This window comes from Gadus macrocephalus, chromosome 18, assembly GCF_031168955.1.
Source record: "Gadus macrocephalus chromosome 18, ASM3116895v1".
In the NCBI taxonomy this organism is placed as follows: domain Eukaryota; kingdom Metazoa; phylum Chordata; class Actinopteri; order Gadiformes; family Gadidae; genus Gadus; species Gadus macrocephalus.
The window spans coordinates 17,339,897-17,361,200 of NC_082399.1; the positions used below are offsets into that span (position 1 = coordinate 17,339,897).

The 21,304-nt window shown below is 44.3% G+C and overlaps 1 protein-coding gene across 4 annotated transcripts in view; it reads left to right on the top strand.

Moving 5' to 3' along the window:
• LOC132446483 (serine-rich coiled-coil domain-containing protein 2-like) overlaps positions 1–21,304 on the top strand; it is a 47,235-nt gene that overhangs the window by 3,714 nt on the left and 22,217 nt on the right. For all 4 annotated transcript variants that reach the window (XR_009522870.1, XM_060036798.1, XM_060036800.1 and 1 more), the window contains exons 3-7: positions 11,180–12,585; positions 13,319–13,468; positions 13,910–14,092; positions 14,781–14,854; positions 15,250–15,429. Coding sequence is in view for 3 of the 4 variants with exons in the window: in XM_060036798.1 (XP_059892781.1) it covers positions 11,223–12,585; positions 13,319–13,468; positions 13,910–14,092; positions 14,781–14,854; positions 15,250–15,429 (1,950 nt within the window). In the remaining variant the exon portion in view is untranslated. The remainder of the gene's footprint in view (positions 1–11,179; positions 12,586–13,318; positions 13,469–13,909; positions 14,093–14,780; positions 14,855–15,249; positions 15,430–21,304) is intronic.

Consider the following 21,304-nt stretch of genomic DNA (forward strand, 5'->3'; position numbering starts at 1 on the left):
GCGACACTCATGTTTCAGTGGTCTATTTCACATCAGTCCACAAATCATATGGTACTCCTTTTAGAGAAAGCCTGATGCTGACAGATCAATGCTGGCTTGCTCCCTTGCATATATGTGTCGTTTCACCCTGTCTTTATGCTGTTTATAGAGCTCACTTCCTCGCTAAAGATAACTGTATATTATGAGCGTGACAGATGTCAGATACCTCAGGAGGCCTACTAGCATCGCACTGCGTGTGTGGTCTGGTGAATAGCTTAGAAGCTTAGTTTAGCTTGGTTAGCTATTTGAGCTAGCCTCTATTCTTTTATAGCCTTGCATCATTTAGCTAGCTTCTCTTTTATTTTATTTTTATCTTGGCCAAGCTGAGCTAAATTTATTTGAGTAAAGTTAAGCATTGCTTAGCTTAGCCTCCCTATCTGATCGGAGAGGAATTCCAGTAAGAAAAGGCAAATGCTGCTGATGATGGTAATGATGGTTATGCAAGCATTTGTCTCTCTTCTCTAAACGCTTCCTGCTTGGTGGGGCCATGACGTCATCGCTTGTTCACATATTTAAATGATTGATTTCCTGTATTCTCCTTTTTGTTTATTTTACTGTTGATATGTTAATTTCTCTTTCTCTTTCTCCATCTCCCTATTTTATCATGTTGAGCCTCTGTTCAGATGCTCTTCAATCTCAATCTTTATTTCCCCTCCATTTCCTTTTAGCTTCCTCCTCTCTGACTAGTTATTACGACACAGAGTCTATACTGAGGATGAGGTCTTGGTAAAATAGTGGATCATATCTGTATGGAGATGAAGTGTTTACTTGGGGTAAGAGCGTCGCATGGGTGTCGGCTGTGTACGCGTGGTGGGAGAGTGTGGCAGCGAAGGAGGCCGCAGCCAGAAAGAGCTGCTTTGTGTGTGATGTGTGAAGGGCATGCCTGTTAACTGGAGAGGGTATGGAACACACACACACACACACACACACACACACACACACACACACACACACACACACACACACACACACACACACACACACACACACACACACACACACACACACACACACACACACACACACACACACACATCATAGTGGTCTTTAATAATTTCCCTCCTCCCTCTTCATTTAACAAACAAGCACACACTCCGGCCCCAGGCCCCCCAGTGCAACAGGGATTTTGTGCTGGTCGCTCCGAGCTCCATGGGGCTGTATGAGGCTTTGGAGGGGTGAGCTACCGACCCTAAATAATAGAGGGCCTTTAGAGAGTGGTGCCAACCCCCTACTCCTTGTTAATTCAAAGCCAAAGAAAGACTTGTCTTAAAGGAGTACTGCCTTCGTTTGCCTCTCTCTTTCTCTATATCTCTCTCGACTCTCTTCCATTCTCTCTCCTTCGCCCTCTCTCTTGCTCATTCTCACTCTTGCTCTCCCTATCTTTCTCTCTCCCTATCTTTCTCTCTCTGGCTCTCCCCAACTTTCTCTCTCTTGCTGTACAACAAATCATTAGATAAGGCAAACCTGTTATTCAATAATTAGGCCTTTTATAATACTAGGTCGTGCAAATCACTCATTACGTGGAGAAATGATCAGATAATATTATCTGTAATAGCATCCTTTTCGACATGGACTGGGTCTGTCTTGGGAGCTCTTCCTTCATAACATACTTAGTTTGTGAAAAAAAAGGTCCTCATTCCCTTTTTATGTAGCCTAGTTACCTATCAAACAGTATGTTTTTCAATAGTAAATATTAAGGAAAGGACAAGCCACAAAAGTGAATGCATACTTTTTTGTTGCAAATTTTCACACTTCTCTCTTCTCTTTCGGCTTGTCATGGTGTTATGGAGTTATTTTATTGCCAATTACATTCAAAGGATAAAGCAAGATTTGAGACTGGGATTCACTTGACATACAGTTTGACACGTACAAAAAAATGTAGTTTTGACCAACTTCTAAATGAAACCGGCCATATCCTGGAGGAATTTGCAGGCACTAGCAAATTAGGACAATTTGTAAACAGAGTACATGTGTTCAGTGCTGCTGTAGTTTGTGGAGGAGGGTGTGTCTGTTGGTTCATGATTGACAGTTGTGTTTTGATGCGTCACCTTTCCCCAGGGTGAGGGTGTGTGGGGTTGGGGTTGGGGGTCGCATACACTTTTATTTTCTTATGTACAGTAGGCATAGACATTATTGTTAAAAAGCATATTGAAAGTATAATTGAGGAGTCAGAACCATGTTACCCATAAAGCCTGATGTTTAGCAGGCTTTGGAGGGGAGGGGGGGGGGGGGTATCAGAGCAGCTGAGTCAGGAAAGTTCATGTTTCTTCTACCCTCTAGGGATGTTCTTACTGATCTGCGATGTGTGTGTGTGCGTGTGTGCATGAGGGAGTTGGCAGAAAGGCCACAGTTTTGAAGCTCGTCCTCTCGTGGGAGATGGATGGTTTGACAGGCTGCTGCTGTCCCTGGATGGTTTGACAGGCTGCTGCTCTCCCTGGATGGTTTGACAGGCTGCTGCTTTCCCTGGAGGGTGTGACAGACTGCTGTACTTACCTAAGTGGTTGTAGTAGTTACCTAGTAGTTGTAGTACTTACCTAGTAGTTGTAGTAGTTACCTAGTAGTTGTGGCGTCACTGAAGTAGCCTTTGTTGAACTCAAGTTCAACCCCTGGGAGGAGGGCGTAGAGAGCAGATGATCAATGCTGCCGGTATCCTGGTCTGATTTGATCAGGAACAGGCCAAAGGGGAGTTAGGAGAACACAAACAGATAAGCAGGACATGTATTTTTGCTATATTGGTTATGTTTTGCCTGTTACTAACAAGGGTAAATGCCTGGTTTATTATTAGTTTGAGAAATCTTCATATCGAGCTCTTGGAAATGAAAACGTCCCATTTATATATCTATATCTATATATATTATCTATAGATATATATACAAATATCAATGTAAACATCAATGCAAGACTTGGATGCTGATATTTAATCCCGGTTTTCCAAGCCAGAAACGTTTATGTGCGTGCGTGTTTTAGAATAATTTTGTGTATGTGCCACGAGGAACGGGTATATTACTGGTGGCCCTTTGACCCTCCAAAGCAGACATCGTCTGTCCTCACAAAGAGGATTCTGACATATTTGTTTGTGGTTACCGTATATTAGGAATTAAGCTTGTGTGGTATTTCCTATTTTGTGGTATCAATTTGAGATTAATTATGCTGCAGGCCAATACACAATTAGGGGGTATTACTAGAATAGGGTTACATGCCTGTATGTTAAAAATACTACTTATTATTCTCACAGTGATCATTTCTGCAAAACCAATTTCAACATCATTCAAAAGGTTTTTTCAAGTCTGTTTTGTGTCATGTTACTTTAAGGACCAGGTCCCAGTCTGCTGTGATTGGTCAGCACACCCACTCTGTTGCGATTGGTTGAACGTGCCGGCAAATTCACCCCCCCCGAGAAGTTTGAGCTTGAGGGTGTTCGGGGCACAAATACCCCTGATTTTCGATTTCATTATCTCAAAAGCATGATGTCACCCCTTTAAAATGTTTTACATGGGAAATATACCATGACCTTTATACAATAGCCTAATTGAAACCAATATTAGACAATAAACCATATGCTTTTAAAATTCCTGATTATACTTTTATATTATTACATCATACAGGTTAGGATCAGATTCCCAGTGGATGTTGTTGGTGTCTTGCTGAATCTCGCGCATGTGTCACCTCAAAGCCAAACCACTGACTACCTTCCCTGTGTGATGTCGTCCCCATCTCAGAGAGACGTCAGAGGCGTCCTATGTTGTTGGGCTGTCTTTGGTTTTTATCCCCGCTGCACGCAGTCATACTATATGCAGTATGTTTAGCTTGCCACTGTTATTTTTAATTTCCCAGTGAATGTGATCCTGACAGGGAGTGCTAGCAGCAGCCAGCGGGTCAACCGATCGATAGTCAACTGAGTGCTGGATCAGGTTACCGTTGAGTCACTTACCAGGGGGAGTGGGAGGTTTAGAAACACGAATCTTCCCTCTGATGCCCAGCACTCTGGAGCCTCTTTAATGGAGGTATTATGAGATCTGAATCCAGAGTGCCATATAGTGACTTCAGAGACTTAAGACGCTCCCATTTGGGGATCAAACCTTTTGGGATCAAACCTTTCAGCTGGGATTTTAATCACCCGAAACGCTGCGCCCGCTTTTACCTTCTTTATCTCCTTCACCTTGTGATTGTGTTAGAATGGTCAAACAAACGGCTAGTTGGCGTCTACGGTCTAGTACTATCTGCTGCTCATATCTCCGAACCACCAGACCCCCGCTGGCTCTTCTGTGCTCTGGCCCCCCCCCAGACCCCCGCTGGTCCGTCTGTGTTCTGGCCCCCCCCGACCCCTGCTGGTCCATCTGTGTTCTGGCCCCCCCAGACCCCCTCTGGCCCGTCTGTGCTCTAGCCCCATGACAGTCTGCTTCTCCGAAAGCCTGAAATTGAATTCGATACAATTTGTATATTTGTTCTTTTAAATGAGGGGCGGAGATACATGCGGATTGTATTTCTTAAATATTATTAATCAATTATTGTATGTAGTGTATGTATTTCGGCGGTAATGATGCAAACCTACTTGCGTTAAATTAAACAATTTTGTTGGAACTATAAGTGATTTAACTGAAGTGTTTTATTTCCATACACATTTAATTGAGTCAAGTTGATGACCAAAAATTCTGTTCAGGGTATTTCCCCTTGATGCTTGTGTTTGATTGTTTTGACCCTTGCTTGGATCACAGTTAAAATACAAATGTGCATGTTTTTCAATATCAAGCTACACCCCCCTAATAATCTTTCTGAATAAAGCATATGGTTAAATGTTCTTTGTTTATATAGACGCACGATTTAAGACACACGTTATGTTCCCAACCACCTGTTTCATGCGGTTGGCGAACCACAACAGAAATCTTGTGGGGGCTTGGCTTGGCTTCGCTCACCTTGACGCCAAGCCAATTTAAATGTTACCCCTGGAACTCTATCAGAAATGGCACATGGTCAAACAGACAACGCTCAAGTTCACACCTTGAAGCCTGGACTTCTGGATCTGAGGATTGGTCGGACCAGATCCATCTTATCCATCAGGCAGACATCTATTCTTCTGACCCCTCTCACATATTCAAAGTTTGATTCAATCACAATTCATTAATCCTTCCAAATTATGAACTATTCGAGCTGAAACCAAGGTGGCCCATGTTTATTAGAAGTTGGTGCTTTAATGGTTTAACTTCCTTTGCTCCTTGACCTAATTTCGCACATTGTTACTTCATTGTACTAAATATCCAAGAAGGGTAATGGAAATGCATTCAAGATGATGGACCATCCATGTTTTTTACTAGTCTCTGCCCCTCTACCAAAGTGACAAACGCAGACCTTATTGTAGGTCCTCTCACCTCACTAGGCTGGGAATTGGAGCAGAAATATTGATGTGGATGAACCCTGCTGTAGTGGGAGGAGGTGGAGGCGAGGAGGGTGAGGAGATGGAGGAGGTCAGGCGTCAACAGAAGGGTGAAGGAGATGAGTAATCGAGAGATGAGGGCAAGAGAGGAAAACCGGGAAAGATGTGATTTGGGTGAAAACAAGGAATGGGAGGGTTGACTGAAAGGAAGACATAATTTTGATTGTCAACCTAAGGAGTGAATTAATAAATCTGAAGCCCAGTTTGATGTAGTGAGAGGCAGCCGTTATCCCAGGAGACAAACTCATTATATATTTATGCGTTTGTTCTCTCAAAGCCTGCTGGAGAGTTGCATTTCTTATCTGTCTGGTGTTGATACAGAAAAATAGAACTTCTGGGTTGAAATTTGTGTTTTTAATAGTTGATGCCAAAACAACAAATTGTTGTTAGTATTTGGTTCATATGCCAATGTTTCTGGAAGCTGTTTACCGTCTGTTCCATTTGTTGCAGTGAATTTTGTGAGGAAAATGACCTAGTCCATCTCCTAAAAGGGTTTTGTGGTTTAGGGTGGCTTTCAAGGTATTCCTTTTAGACAAGGTCCTTCTTAGGCCTAGTGTTAGTGTTACGTCTAACTAATTGGTTGGTTAGCCAAATAAACAGGAAACCCAAGCAACAACACATGGGTAATTGGAATATTGCTCTCATCTTAGTGGTGTCTTGTTTGTTTTAGAGTAGCCGTTTCTCAGGGCTATAGATTAAACCTCACTCATTTAGTCAGACAATATCAATGCACTAGCAAAGGGCCAATTCAGCGACCAGGATTCAATTGAACTCAACTGGGAATGTAACCAGGGCAAATAGACCTACTTGAGTTCTCCACATAGGTCAATGTGGATTTTATTTCTTTGTAAATAATAAAGGATATATGAGCAGTTAATCTGAACAACAGTGGACAAGGAGATGGCTTGAGTTTAAAACAATTTCCAACAGAAATAATCGTATCATGGGGGTGTAAGGCCTTTTCCTGGTGTTTGTAGCGTTTAAAAAAGGAATATTCAATGAAGAAGATGTTTGACACATTGTTTAATTGACTTGTTCAGTCGCTTATTATTATTTTTCCCAGTACACATTTGACTGTGTTTGCCATCAGCCCAAAAGTACTGGTTTTGATCCCCCATGTACAGTTTACCTTTAGGCCTTCTTGAGGGCGATGCCATAACTTGCTCGTTAATTAGATGTATCGTTATTCACTGTAAGTCGTTTTGGTCTTAAAATAGTAAAATAATAAACTGTTGTGTCATCCCCAAATCAGTCCATCATCTTTCTAAAGTCCTGACACAGGACCAGGTCTCCACTGGTCCATCTCCAGTCCATGCTTTGGAGAGGCAGCAGTGGCTGTGGTCTGACGCTCAGATTGTGCTTGGGTAATGAGTTGCCTTGCTATTTCTTGAAGACTCCATTAGGGAGAGTGCCTGGTAAACGTGTTGTTGGAAGTCTTTGCTAATCATTCTGGGATGTACCATCATTCACAGCAGTGGACTTTGGCTCTGTGTTGTCGGTAAGGTTCCTTTCAACAGGAACCTCTAGAACACTCAGGTGCAGCGACTCTGATAGTCATTTTATTTTCAGTCATAGATGAGGTTATTTCTTCAATGCTTAAAGATAAATGAAATGATCTGCATAGCTAGTGCTATACCTAGTGCTATACCTAGTGCTAGAGTTACCAACATATCCTGAAATTTGTACCCTGAAAATCTAGCTCTGTACTATGGGGTAATACTACGCCTGAGGTAGTATTTTCTCTGTAGGAATCTAAATTACCTTATATGTGAATGAGGAGTCGAAAGTCTATTACTCACACCATTTGCATGTCATTGAGTGGCACCCTTAATAATAATCAGCCCGTTGTCTTTTGTTTGCTGAAAGGTTAAAAAATATTTACATTTTGGCACTGCTTTTCAGAGTCATTCGTGGTGAACGCTAAAAGATAGGCGATATCATAACCCTAAAGTACACATCATACAATAAATTACAATGCATGAGTTCACAGCTGCACGTGTATATAGAAAATGTTTATTTTATTATTATTATTATCTACATTATTATTTTAACAGTTAGCTGAACATTATAGGGTCCCGGCCTTCCACTCCATGAAATCAATAATTTGTCCCAGTGTTTGTTATGTGAAATTAAGCAAAAAAATACGCTCTCTTTCTCCGCTAACGCAGTCGTTCGCGACGCCTTTCTTTTTCATAATTTCTTCTATTTGTCTCCAACTCATGCTCTAATCTTTCATCGATCGATGCTTCGGATGTTGTAGATGCAACGGAATATATGATGCATCGTTGCAGTGACATTTAAGATGATCGCGATGAGTTTTGCCCGTTCTGCCTCCATGATGGCTGTGGTCAAACCAAAACAAACTAGAGTGACAGCGGCTTCACTTATCCTTTCTCTTGCAAACTTAGTACCTACGCCATATCCCGCCCCTTGCAAGCTCTTCCAACCCGGAGATTCTACTGATGTCTGAACGACATCGATGTCCGCATATAAAGGATCAAGTGTGAATCCCCCTCGGGGTCGAATCTCCTGATCTACAAATGCGGAGGAGATGAAAACGGCTTATATCACTGATGGCTGAATGTAGAGCTATTGAACACTGATTTGAATGAACTAGTATTGCTAGCAGCGCCTTTAACATGGTCTATCAGGAAGCTAAAGTGTTAGTATGGCAGTAATCTCAATAACAATCTAGGATCCGGTGTGATTCAGTTCTGTCTGCATCTTGAGAATGTTCCCATTTTTCTATTTAATTATATTCAAATTCTTTTAAATTTATGTTTGCTTTGCTAGTCAAATGCTCACTTTGCTTATATGCAACCGTTCTTGGGGTCCAGGTGTAGTTTGTATCCCATGATGCAGTTTACTTCGTAGGCAGTCACATACATTTTACCAGTCCATTAACACAGAGGACGGTAACGCAGCACAAACATTGTGTGTGTCTGTTGTGTTATACTTGCACATTTCATCCAAGTTATTGTACACATGATTTCCTTCATACCGCTCGCTCTCTCCCCAGGAATGCAAAGTAGGGCTTATCTTTGTGAAATGGGCCCAGAATGTCCCCCTATGTGTTGCTGGAAAATAAAACACAGGCAAGCATTTATAATGGATCAAGCACTTGCATAAGGTGGATATAATGGCCCTTTTCCACCGACAGTACCAGCTCAACTCGCCTCGACTTAGCCCGCCTTTTTTTGCGTTTCGATCACCAAAATGAGGTACCTGGTACGTTGTACTTTTTTTTTTGTCTCATCTCCGAGGTTCCAAGAGAGCTGATCTGATACTTTTGTGTGACGCAAACTAGCTGCTGGCCACTGATTGGCCAGAGAAAGACGCTTCTGGACGAGTCATGATGAGCGAGATGTCGGAGCCTGACACCCGACACCCGGCATCTTTAAATAATAACATCAGCGTTCAGTCAACAATAGTGATTGATTATTGAGCATGGCAGGATCAGCACGCAAGAACACGCCGTGGACCGTGAATATTTTAGCATTCACCATTGCAACAAAGCCAATAATAACCAAAAACATTGTTTGTAATTCGTAAAATGAAATCACAATCTACAAATAATCCAGACAAAAAACGCATAGAAATGATCTATCACATTGCCATTGTGTAAGGAGACTGGTGTGGGTCATTGAGAGCCAGATGGATCCATGTAGTCTGTCTATTGCTTAAGGATCCCATATCATGTTTCAAGGGTTAATAGGGTTAATGAGAGACTATAAAAGAAGACTCAGGTATTTGCAGGCATATTGAGATAATTAGCTGTTTGGGTGTGACACCTTGAGTCTACAATTTAGATATTTTTTTCGCATTATTCAAATTGTCTGAGATAGTGAATTTGGGGTTTTCATGAGCTGTAAGCCCCATCATCGAGATTAATACAAATAAAGGCTTGCAATATTTCACTTTGGGTGTAATGAATCTATCTAGTATACGAGTTTCACTAAGTACACTTTCCACAATATTCAAATTCACTGAGATGCACCTGTATATATGAGGTGAAATGTAGGGTTGGAGTGGTTACAATGACTTATACCACAATTAAAATCTTGTTATTCCGAGTTTGACAACTGTTCAATACATTTTAAATAAAGCTGTTTTTCCGAGTTCTGAGTGTTCTTGAAAGCAGTAGAACTGAACTCCCTACCCTGACTCAATGGATATGCAAAGCAGACCAACGGACAGACCACCAGCCTATCATAATCAAGGGCTTCCTTTCAAAGGACTTAACTTGATGTTGACGAAGTTGATTAGTTTATCAAGTTATCCAGCATCATCCATCATCCATCTGTAATTCTTCATCCAGTTGCCTATTTCTCACATGGAATTTATTCCATTTTTGATAAATGAGCTCTTCGTTCATTGCCTCTAGGCGTGTCTGGTCTTCTGATCAGTTTCTTCTCGTGACACACAGACTCCATGTTGTTTGATCACAAGTGTTGGTTGCGGAAAACTGATGATTACCGTGTGATAATCTGATGCAGTGAACTGTGTCTATTTATGTTTTATTTTCATATCCTCAATCTTCTCCTCATCATGTGTCAAAGCTGGAGGGCAGGCCTTGAGTTGATGCCTTTTTATTTCTAGATTTTGTTTTAATCTTTGTTTTAATAATTTAATAATTGTATTGGTCATGAAGGAGGCATTATAGCTGCTCCTGACCAAATGAACAGACCTACTCTGTATGGTGGCTTTCAGCACAAAAAGGCCACCATCATTTGTTCACAATGCATTCATAATTGAAAAAGAAAATTTGTTATTACGGTACTCAAAGACATGTCATTGACCAGATTGTTTTAATGTGGGTGCGAAAGCCGAATCAGACCATGCTATGTACAGTGAAACACCTACATTATAGCTGACGGTCAGGCACAGTGTGTGTGGGAGCAGGATTTGTGATGACTGTATGGGATGACAGTGATATGGGTGTGGCTTGGGTGTAGGACCAAGGACTTTCCTAAAGGTGTGTGTGTGTGTGTGTGTGTGTGTGTGTGTGTGTGTGTGTGTGTGTGTGTGTGTGTGTGTGTGTGTGTGTGTGTGTGTGTGTGTGTGTGTGTGTGTGTGTGTGAGAGACAATCCAAGACTCTGTGGTTGGCTTGTACAACTTCTGACTCACAGTGCACGCATGCATGCATGCACACACACACACACGCATACACTCACACCAGAGGAGGTTTTGATTGCAGCCCACATATATTAAAAGGTTATTAAATCATTGTGGAACTGTACAGTGTTGGGGAATTATTGGGTTAGCCAGTAACGTAGTATGGGAAAAAGATGAATACTATATAAAATACGACTTATATTTAAAAAGTGAATTGTAGACTGGTATAAAATGTAAACCAGGAATGCGTGTCTTATCTACGTTCCGTTCTACTTCCAAGGGGACCACACCTGTTCTCAGAGAACCATACCAGTATTTCAGGATTCCTATATTCAGTAATGAGGTGTATTCTGCATTCCATTCATTACGAGCTATTATCCTTTTTACGCAAAGAAACACTTTGCGTAAAAAAAAGGTGTATTCCCTCGGGATGCAAGTTATGATTGATCTCTACAGGTCTTTCAGAACCGATTTCAAATCTATTTTTCTTATTCTTTTGAGTGTGACCAAAGTCCTTATATATGTATTTGCTGTTTTTCCCTTGGTTCAATACCTCCCTCCCTCCCTACCTCTTCCTCTTCCTCTTCATCCAGAGTCTCAGACTCAGTGTCTCCATGGTAACGTTGGCGGGGTCTGATGTCGGCCTCTCCTTCAGCTCTCCTCGCCCCTCCCGCCATGCCCACCATGGTCTCCCGGCTGCCCAAGTTTGGCTTCCGGCCCTCCTCCTCCGGAGTGCCCCAGGCCAGCAACCCTCAGAGCGTCCCTACTGCTACAGCTCCAGGTGGGACCCCGATGGGCGGGGTCGACCTCTCTGCACCCCTCACCAACGGATCAAACCACCAGCCCCCAAACACCGTCTCTACCGCCGTCACAGGGGGCCTGGTCAAGAACAATGGTTTGCTCCGCATGCCCGCCCCTCTCTCCATAAGTTGGACCAAAAGAGGAAAGGTGGGGGTCAACAGGGCGGGCGTGCCAGGTAGGAAGAACGGGGCCGTGGCCCAGAGTGACATCGTCACTCCGTGCCAACAGCTCCAACTCCCGCCAGCGCAACAGCAGCCGTCGCCGTCGACAACGCAGCGCTGGCTCAAGAAACCCAACCCCCCGGTAACCACGGCGCCGACGACAGTTGCCTCTAAAGTGCGCGTTTTTGGTTTGGGAGCAGCTTCGGCGTCCTCGCCACCATTGGGCCCTAAACTCCTCCCTGCTGTAAAGGGCGGAGCCGGTGGCACCCGACCGGGCCAGAAGGCTGTGCCGGGCCTCACCAACGGGACCAGACCAAACCTCAACGGCCCCGCCCAGCGGTTCGGGGCCCTCCGCCAGCGTGCCAGCTCGTCCGGCTCCGGCGGGCCGGGGGGCTCGCGGCCCAGCTCTCGGTCGGGCTCCCCCCTCCTCAGCAAGCAGCCGGCCGGCCGCTCGCAGTCCAGCGACAGCCTGAGGACCGGGGGTCTCGGCGGGGGCGGCCCGTCCGTCCGCCTGCTGTCGGAAAAGGACCGTCTTCGCTCCCGGAGCCTGAACCAGGTGCAGAGGCAGCCCTGGTCCACGCTGCCTGCCGCGCTGTCGGCCGCGCCGGCCTCCTCCAGGATCACGCGTTCATACTCCCTCAACAGGGCCGCCGAGCGGGGCTCCAAGGAGCCGCCACCGACCCCGCCCTCCTCCCGGCTGCTGCTCCTCCCAAAGGCCCCGGGGGGCCGGTCCCCCCTGGCCAAGCACGCCCCTTGGGGGGACGCAGACGGTGTGGTGGGTCTCGGGGGAGCCAAAGGCCTCCTCCCGGTCTCCCACCTGAAGAAGCCCCTCCTGCCCAGCACTCACCTGTCCTACAACGCCCTCGGAGCCCACCGCTCGCGGCCGTCGCTCATCAGGCAACCCCGCCCACTCCGCGTCACACCGGCCCCTGGAGCACAACACCACAGTCAGGAAGTGGAAGTCCAGGGAGCGGAAGCACGTAGGAATTCTCTGGAGTCGCCCTCGGTCACGCCCTCCACCACGGAGAACAGCCCCGGTATGATATGTTAATCTCATAACGTTATCCTGGAGGTTGTCAACCCCTTTATTTGTAGATTTGAACATGGCATTCATTTATGCATAGATGATGCAATGCACAACTATCTTTTTGCCATATATTCTACCTGGTATACATTTATATTTACATTAAGGTCATCTAGCAGACACTTATACATCCAAAGTACATTGGACATTAAGTACAATGTCAGAAGGACATTGTACAGAAACAACAATTTACCGCTGTCGGTACAGGAAGGTTGTTTATAGAACCAAGTGCCAAGCACCAACAACTGCTGGGTTAACCCATTCCCTGTATGCAACACAGAGGATAGCTAGGATAAGACGCTAAACAACAAAGTACTTTTTTATTTTATTTTTTGTGCCAGGACGTACAACATACAATAAATGTGTAGGAGGGGTGGGAAGGGGTGGCTATGCAGAGTCTAGTTGAACTCTGAACAGGTGAGTCTTGAGTCTTTTGCGAATAGCGGTCCTCTTTAACTCAATGGATAAGAGTGTGGCATTAATACTGCAAGGGTTGGGGTATATATCCCGACTGGGGCTACCCATGTCTTTGCTGAGTCTAGTAGAGTCTAGCTCTTAGTCTCATATGTTGGATACATTCTCCCGGGTGGTCTTTCTGTGTTGTAACATCCGTCCCCTTCATGTACTTGACCCACATTGTAAACCCATTGAAACACACCAACTTGTCGGTGTTCCTCTGGTACCAGGCAGCACCCCTGAGGCGGTGGAGCGGGTGTCCCACGGCGAGGTCTCCCTCCTGGGGGAGACGCTGGAGGACATGTCCCTGTCGTCCACCTCCTCCCTGGAGCGACACAACGACACCAGCCAGGAGTACATGGACGACTTTGATAACCTCGGTATGAACGAACAGCATTCTCTGAATAATCGGCATGGATTTCAGGGGACTGGTAAATAACGGAAAAAGGGTTACCAAGGGCAACCATGGCCTTCAGTTGAAACATGTGGTAATGGTCTTTTCAAGATGCGATAACATTTACTAAGGTGTAGTTCTAGCTGTAGTAGTTTCAATTTTATAGTTCTTTATAAATGTCCATCGGTTCTGAAAATGGACCTTATAACAGCAAACATCACAAATGTAGAAAATAAATCTTAAATATGATTCAATCATACAAACACATATGATCTTTCTTTGAGTCTCAATGCTGAGACAACCCTCCACATGAAATAGTAAACAAGTTAAGCGCCCTTTAGAGAACCAGAAAAACTGACCCTCAAACCTGAAATGATTCATATTCAGACAAAACAACTAACAATATCCATCCACTTGCTCTTCCTAGGAAACGGTGGTGTTGGAATCCTGCTTCTCTCCACCAATGACGGTGGAGAGGACATGGCCATGAACCAATCGGAGTCCAGAACACATGATGTGAAAGTCCTCCGTAGCAGCGATGAGACGAGGATGTCAGGGATGCCCAGCTTCCTCGGGGACAGCATCGACTGGAGCGGCGTGAGGCTCAGTGGTGAGTGAAGAGCAGCTGGGTTTGGTCCCCCAACGCCCCAAGCCTAACCTACCTCTTTGAGTAGGATTCCCTGCGCCTGATTTCCACCTTGTTACCTACAACCGAAAATATGTTTTGTGACTTATTTCTGGTAGACCATCTCTTAATTAACGGGCGGGGCTATATTGCTGTTAATTATTTTGCTCTCTCACTCACACTTGCTACAATCTTATTTGGGGGGGTGAAGTCGTAATGTTTGGTTGACGTGACTTAAGAAATTCATGTCAATCAAACGGCTAATAATAATAGCCCACGTAATAGTCCTACGGTTTTAAAACAACATGCATTTAGGTCAATATTTGGACCAGGATCAATCCCTTGTTTGAGTGTCTGGTTTTTCTTCCAATGACACGTCTCTGAATTTACTAAGTTGCTGTGGAGGAAGCATCTTGATAATGATTCAATAGAACACTCTTTAGACATACACCCCACTAAACCAGGTATCTATTTATTAGCCAAGTTCAAAAGAATGACATTATTTATGAACTTTAAAATTGACTAGTTCAAGCCAACCCTGCTCAGTTATATCAAGATCTAGCATTGATACAAACTAAAATACTAAATATTGCCCCGACTTGTTCCATATCATCAAGGAGGCGGAGTGTTATGAATGAGCAATGACTGACTTATTAGACCCCCCCCCCACCAGGTGACCCAGAGGATTACCATTTGAGCAGGTTAACCAGGCAGAGGAGGACCAGCCAACCAGACTATCCGGAACAGGTAAAGACGGCCCGCCCCCAGCCTCCTTCAACCAATCACAGGCCAGGGTTCCTGTTTCCATAGCTCATCAATAATGAATGCAGGGATGAATAGAAACAGTAATGGGAGAGTGACAATGCCAAAGTGGGTTATAACGTGGAACTAATATTATGTCTAATATCTATTAGATATAATATTTAGCTATTAACAATTGTTTAAATAATAAAGAATTAAAAAAATATTTTTATGATAATAAAGTTATTCAAGAATGTATACGTCAAAGTAATGAATGCAAAACTAGAAGATATAATAATGAACATGTTTTATTTTTGAAGTCCTTGCTACCTCCATGTCTTAAACCAACCTCCTGGGTTGATCTCTCTGGTTTCTGCTTCTCTGTGGTCCTCATCCACCAGTGCGGGTCGTCTCTGGACCTGTCCCCCTCGGACAGCTGTGGTTCTGGGGGAACGTACATGTGGGACGAGGAGGGTCTGGAGCCCCTGGGGGGGGCGGTGACCTCCGCCGCCACCATCACGGCCAACACCGCCAGCACCGCCCATCACAGAGGGAGCTACGACTCGGACCTCAATAGCATTGTGAGGCCTGTGTGCGTGTGCATGCGTGTTACATTGGATTGGATTCACTTTATTGTCATTGTGCAGAGTACAACGAAATTAGGTTTTGTGACCAACCAGAAGTGCAAAAGAGCAGTAAAGTGCAGTTTGTACATGAATTATACAGTATCAGAGCAGCATAGAGGTACAATAAGTGCAGTAAATATAAATATTGTGTAATAAAATAGAGTACTATGGGTGTTGATACAGGGGATATGTACACAGTTGGTAAGGATGCTCTCGATGATGCAGCGGTAGAAGTTCACCAGGATCTGAGGAGACAGATTGGCCTTTTTTAATTTCCTCAAGAAAAAGAGACGCTGGTGAGCCTTCTTGATCAGTGTAGAGGTGTTGAGGGTCCAAGAGAGGTCCTCTGAGATGTGGACACCCAGGAACCTATAGCTGGTGACACGCTCAACCTCCTTCCCGTTGATACGGATGGGGGTGTGTGTGCCACCTCTAGACTTCCTGAAGTCCACGATGAGCTCTTTCGTCTTCTTAGTGTTGAGAGCTAGGTTGTTGTTGGCGCACCATGCAGTTAGGTGCTGGACCTCCTCCCTATAGGCCGTCTCATCATTGTTGCTGATCAGACCAATCACCGTAGTGTCGTCTGCAAACTTGACAATCGTATTGGAACCATGTATAGTTGTACAGTCGTAGGTGAAGAGGGAGTAGAGGAGGGGGCTCAGCACACAGCCCTGTGGAACGCCAGTGTTCAGGGTGAGGGTTGAGGAAGTGTTGTTATCCAACCTGACAGACTGTGGTCTGTTGGTTAGGAAGTCCTGTATCCAGTTGCAGAGGGAGGTGTTGATGCCCAGATCAGTAAGCTTGGTGATCAGTTTGGAGGGGATGATGGTGTTGAACACATTCTGACATAGGTGTTTTTGTTAAGGTGGGAGAGGGCGGAGTGCATCCTCTGTGCTCCTGTTCTGGCGGTAGGCGAATTGGAAAGGGTCCAGTGTGGGTGGCAGGCAGGTTTTGAGGTGAGCCAGGACCAGCCTCTCGAAGCACTTTGAGATGATGGGGGTAAGTGAAACTGGGCGGAAGTCATTCAGGCTCGCTGCAGTGGAGTGTTTTGGCACCGGCACGATGGAGGTGGTTTTGAGGCACACGGGGACAACTGCTTGGGCTAGTGACAGGTTGAAAATGTCAGTCCAGACCTCAGTCAGCTGCACAGCACAGGCCCTGAGAACCCGTCCGGGGATACCTTCAGGTCCAGCAGCCTTCCGTGCATTAGTCCTGCTCAGTGCTGCACACACGTCGATGGGGGAGAGAGTGAGGGGCTGGTGGTCTGCAGGGAGCACAGCCTTGATGGCCACCTCCCTGTTTTCCCTATCAAAGCGTCCATAAAAGTGGTTAAGCTCATCAGGAAGGGAGGCGTCACTGGATGGGGGGGAGGTTTGTAATCCGTAATGGCCTGGATGCCCTGCCACATGCGTCAGGGGTCAGAGTTGCTCTTAAAGTGCTCCTCGATCCTCAGCTATGTGTCCTCATAGGGACACATCCCAGCATGGGGCAGGATACTGTAGTGGTAAAGCAATTTTTTACTCTTATCAAAAATTGCAGCACTGACGCCGTCTGCAGTGAAGGGTGAGATTTTGACAGTACCAGCTGATATTGAGCTTAAGTCCAGGGCTCATGGACAATTTCAGAACTTACTCATAAAGGAAAAGTATACAAACATGACGAAATGTGCTACCTCCTTGACTGCATTATTTGGCTCTACTTTTATGTCAGTCTTTTCCCACATTAAGTCTAAATACCATTCCACCATGACTGATGAGCACGACCAACTGTCATTTGGAAGCTTGAGAATAGCTACCAGCAGCTACTGACCAGACTATGCAACCCTGGCTGACTCCATTTATTGCAAGTCATCAGTGTATGTACTCAGTATATATAAATAAATATATTTTTAGCATTTTTTAGGCAGGTAGAGCATTTTGAAAGACGCTCACAGGTCGAAAGAGTGTGGGCACCCCTGCACTAGGCCCAAACCGGCCATCATGAGAGTCGAGGAGGAAACAAAGAAATAAAGAATCATAAATTATATTATTATTTCAAAATAAAGAATCTGTGCCTTCCGGACTATGGGGTCCAGTGAAACCGCATGCCACACGGGAATCAAACCTCAGCCTTGAACCACTGACGCCCTCCCCTACACTCTCAGTGGTTCAAGGCTGAGGTTAGATTCCTGTGTGGTGTGGGTGGCATGCGGTTTCACTGGACCCCATAGTCCGGAAGGCACAGATTCTTTATATCCAGTTTGATATTGTCGGCCCGCGTGTACTGGGGGGGGTCTGGGACTGTAATCAGCGATTAAGGTGGCAACAGCCAATGGGAAGAACCCAGCACCAGTTCCTCGTCACGATGACTCGTATATATCTGGAATCAAATACTGACAATTGGACCTAACTCATGATTTTTTTATTTGACAGAGCAACAAGTCCTTGTGCCTTAAAATTTTGCTGAAAACATTCTGTTCAGTAAAACAGTGGAAAGGCAGTGGTTGACAATGTGGTTGACTGTCCACTCTGAACCACTGAGTTTATGCTGCACAGCGCGGCACGGACACGCGATGGACTCAATGATCAGGTTTATCTAACACTGGACATTTGGTGGATAGGTTTGGATGAGCAGCTTTCCACACGTTCTTCAGGGTCCTAGCAACATACCAGGATAGTTGTCTTGTGACACTTTCATCAACCTTTTTCTATGTTCATGTTGGTCACGAGACATGATTTAAAGCTTATTTGACTCTAAATCAATTATGTATCATACAATAGCGTCCTATTCTCTTTAGACCCTAAAGGGAATAGAATAAGGGGCATTCTCAGTGGGCGCGAATACTACCTGTGGCTCGGACTTCGATTTTTCTAGCTTAGCAGACGTACAACATACTTACGTATACGTCATATAGAAGTCTAATGCAAAGGGAAAAGTAGCATTCAGTGTTTAAAATGTGGGGTGGCGCTGGGCCCACATTACATTATCTACAGCTGTATGGCTAGTGGACTCATCCAATGGTAAGTTAGCAAGTTAACCTAAGGTTACTGGAAGCTATTTCATTAGAATGAAAGGACATTAAGTGAATTAATCGGACTAAAGTAACGTAAATTTTACTTAAATACGACGTCACAACATTATAAACGAAGTCTTTTGTTACCATTTTGATTGAGAGACCCCTAGCAGCAGAAATAACATAAACCACCTTTAGCTGTATGTATCAATATAAAGCTTTCTTTAACCTAGAAAGATGGTGGAGGAGATATATAAACTCATGAACAGTATATATAAATGCTATATGTATACTCTATATAAAGCTACTGTAAATATAGCTACTCTATTCAGCCCTGAGGGGAAATGAAGGCGTTACATCAATAGTAGTATTAATAAGGTAAAGAGGTGGATAGAGAGACGGGGAGATAAATAGAGAATAGTAAAGCCAGGGTGCTTAATATTGCAGTAGGACGGGACACTGGCCTGCCACAGGATCTGGGATGAGGTCAGTCTCTGGGTCTGGTTCCATTCCCTCTTGGCCTTAAACGACCAGCAGCCTGCTGGCGTCATATTAAAGGGACCCCATGTGTGATGAGGATAATCCATTACTTGAACTGGTTCGTCGCTTGTCTCTGCAGCATGTGAGGGCTCCCAATACAAGCAGTTACATTACTTGTTTGTATTGTTATTATTGCTAATATTTCAATAAATATAAAGGTATTTATATGATCTATTAATAATTGATGAAAGGCATATATAATGTTAAAGGACCATGATTAGTGAACACACCCGAAACCCATGTTTTACATCCATCTGAATTTGCATGCTGACCAAAAAAAAACTTTTTTATAACGATCTGAAAATGAAGAACATCAACCCGAACTCTGCCATTGTTTGCAACAAGTTGCAAACAATACATTTTTATTTTAATCATATCCATCCATCTATGCTTAGCTCAGCATTAAATGTAATGTCTCAGGTAGTATCTTCAAGCCTCCTTCACATCTTCTCTTGCCTTCAAACCATTTTATATCTGACTAATCTTCCAGGGTTAGCAGGGCTACCTTTTATAGATGACCCTGATTCTGCCCTAGAATCATCTGAGTGTCCTTTTAAAGGCTGCCTCCGTCTATTACAAACCTTATTTACAAATTTGACTGTAAAATATTGAATGTTAAAAATCGGTAGCTAAATAAACAAATAATGAGTCAGTACGTTTGATTTGGAGAATAAAATATTATAATCTAGTTAAATAACAATTAATCTCTGCGAGTGCAAGAGTAATGCCTAACGTCTGAATGTATGTAGCGCCATCATGTGGATAATCAGCAATGTACACCCATTTAACACAAATATTAAGAACTATATTTTTCCTAGGCTTTATTTTTCTACTATGACGTTCATTTATACTAGTCTGTGGTTCTACTGCCCGCTACTGATTATTGTGCAAACTGGAGTCATCCTATTATTCACAATGTGTAGCCTGACCCAACAGAGGAGGAGAACCATTCTAGAAAGACTACCATGTCTGAGTGGCACTAAAGTGTTGGTTGCACTATTGCTGGCGGGCAGGTTAGACGGAGGGGACATGTTTTAGATGGGTTAAGGAGTAACAACGATGAATTCTTTTAGATCATCTTGCTTGACTTGCATTAAAGATAATTTCAATTTTATCAGCTTATCTTTCACATGCTTTTCTAGTGATCACGCTGTGTGAACTCAAAAAACGAATTTCTTTCTTCTGAATTAATTCCACAGTACTAGCTATCAAACTTGAATTCGACAACAAATCATAATTGACTGTCATTTCAAAATTAAGTCTTACCTGTCGAATATTTTAAATTCACAGGTTGTCGTCTCTAAAACCACAACCAGTGTAGTCTTTATTAATGTGCTGAAGTGCCAATATGAAAGAGATTTGATTACAATCATAGCTTATCTTTTCCCCCCTTCAACAAAGACTTAAATGGAAACAATTGTCTAATGAATATATTTGGTACGATCCAATGAGATCCCAAACTGTGTCGCATTCCTCCTGTCTTTTTTTGGTTTGTAATTACTGTTTTTACACAGAAAGTCTCCATAATACTAAAGCATCTCAAAAATGTACACCTTTTCTTCACTGGCCACTAGGGGTCAGTGTTGGTCTTGGTTGATACCTATCGATGCACACTGAGTGCGTGTGTGTGTGTGTGTGTGTGTGTGTGTGTGTGTGTGTGTGTGTGTGTGTGTGTGCGTGTGCGTGTGTGTGTGTGTGTGTGTGTTTGTTCAGTAGTTGTGTCAGCTGGCTGGTCATGCGGTCTATTTGTGATCAGTCACTAAGCCCCTGACTCAGGTGATAAAGGAGCCACAGAGATAGAGAGAGATGAGGTTGTGTGTTGTTGTACTTAGCTATGGTCCGCGGGACATGGGAGAACTCCGGGTTAGGTTTTTCTCCTGACAGCAGAGGATTCATCCCTCTGTGGTGTCTTACCTAGTGGAACTGCGGAACCTTGTTCACAGGGAGAGGAGAGGGAGGTGGGGGGAGGAGCGGAACGAGAAGAGAGGAGAGAGGAACGAGGAGAGGAACGAGAAGAGAGGAGAGAGGGAGGTGAGCAGAGGGTAGGTGGAGGCGTGGAGAGGAGAGGGTGGTGGAGGAGAGGGAGGTGGAGGAGAGGGAGGTGGAGGAGTGGAGAGGAAGCTGGAGGAGAGGGAGGTGGAGGAGAGGAGAGGGAGGTGGAAGAGAGGGAGGTGGCAGAAGGTAGTTGGAGCAGGGCAGAGGAGAGTTGGGGAAGAAGGAGAAATGGGTAGATGAGAGGGATAGAGAGGAAAAGGGGAGAGGAGAGAAGAGAGATTGGAGGCGGGAAGAGGAGAGGGA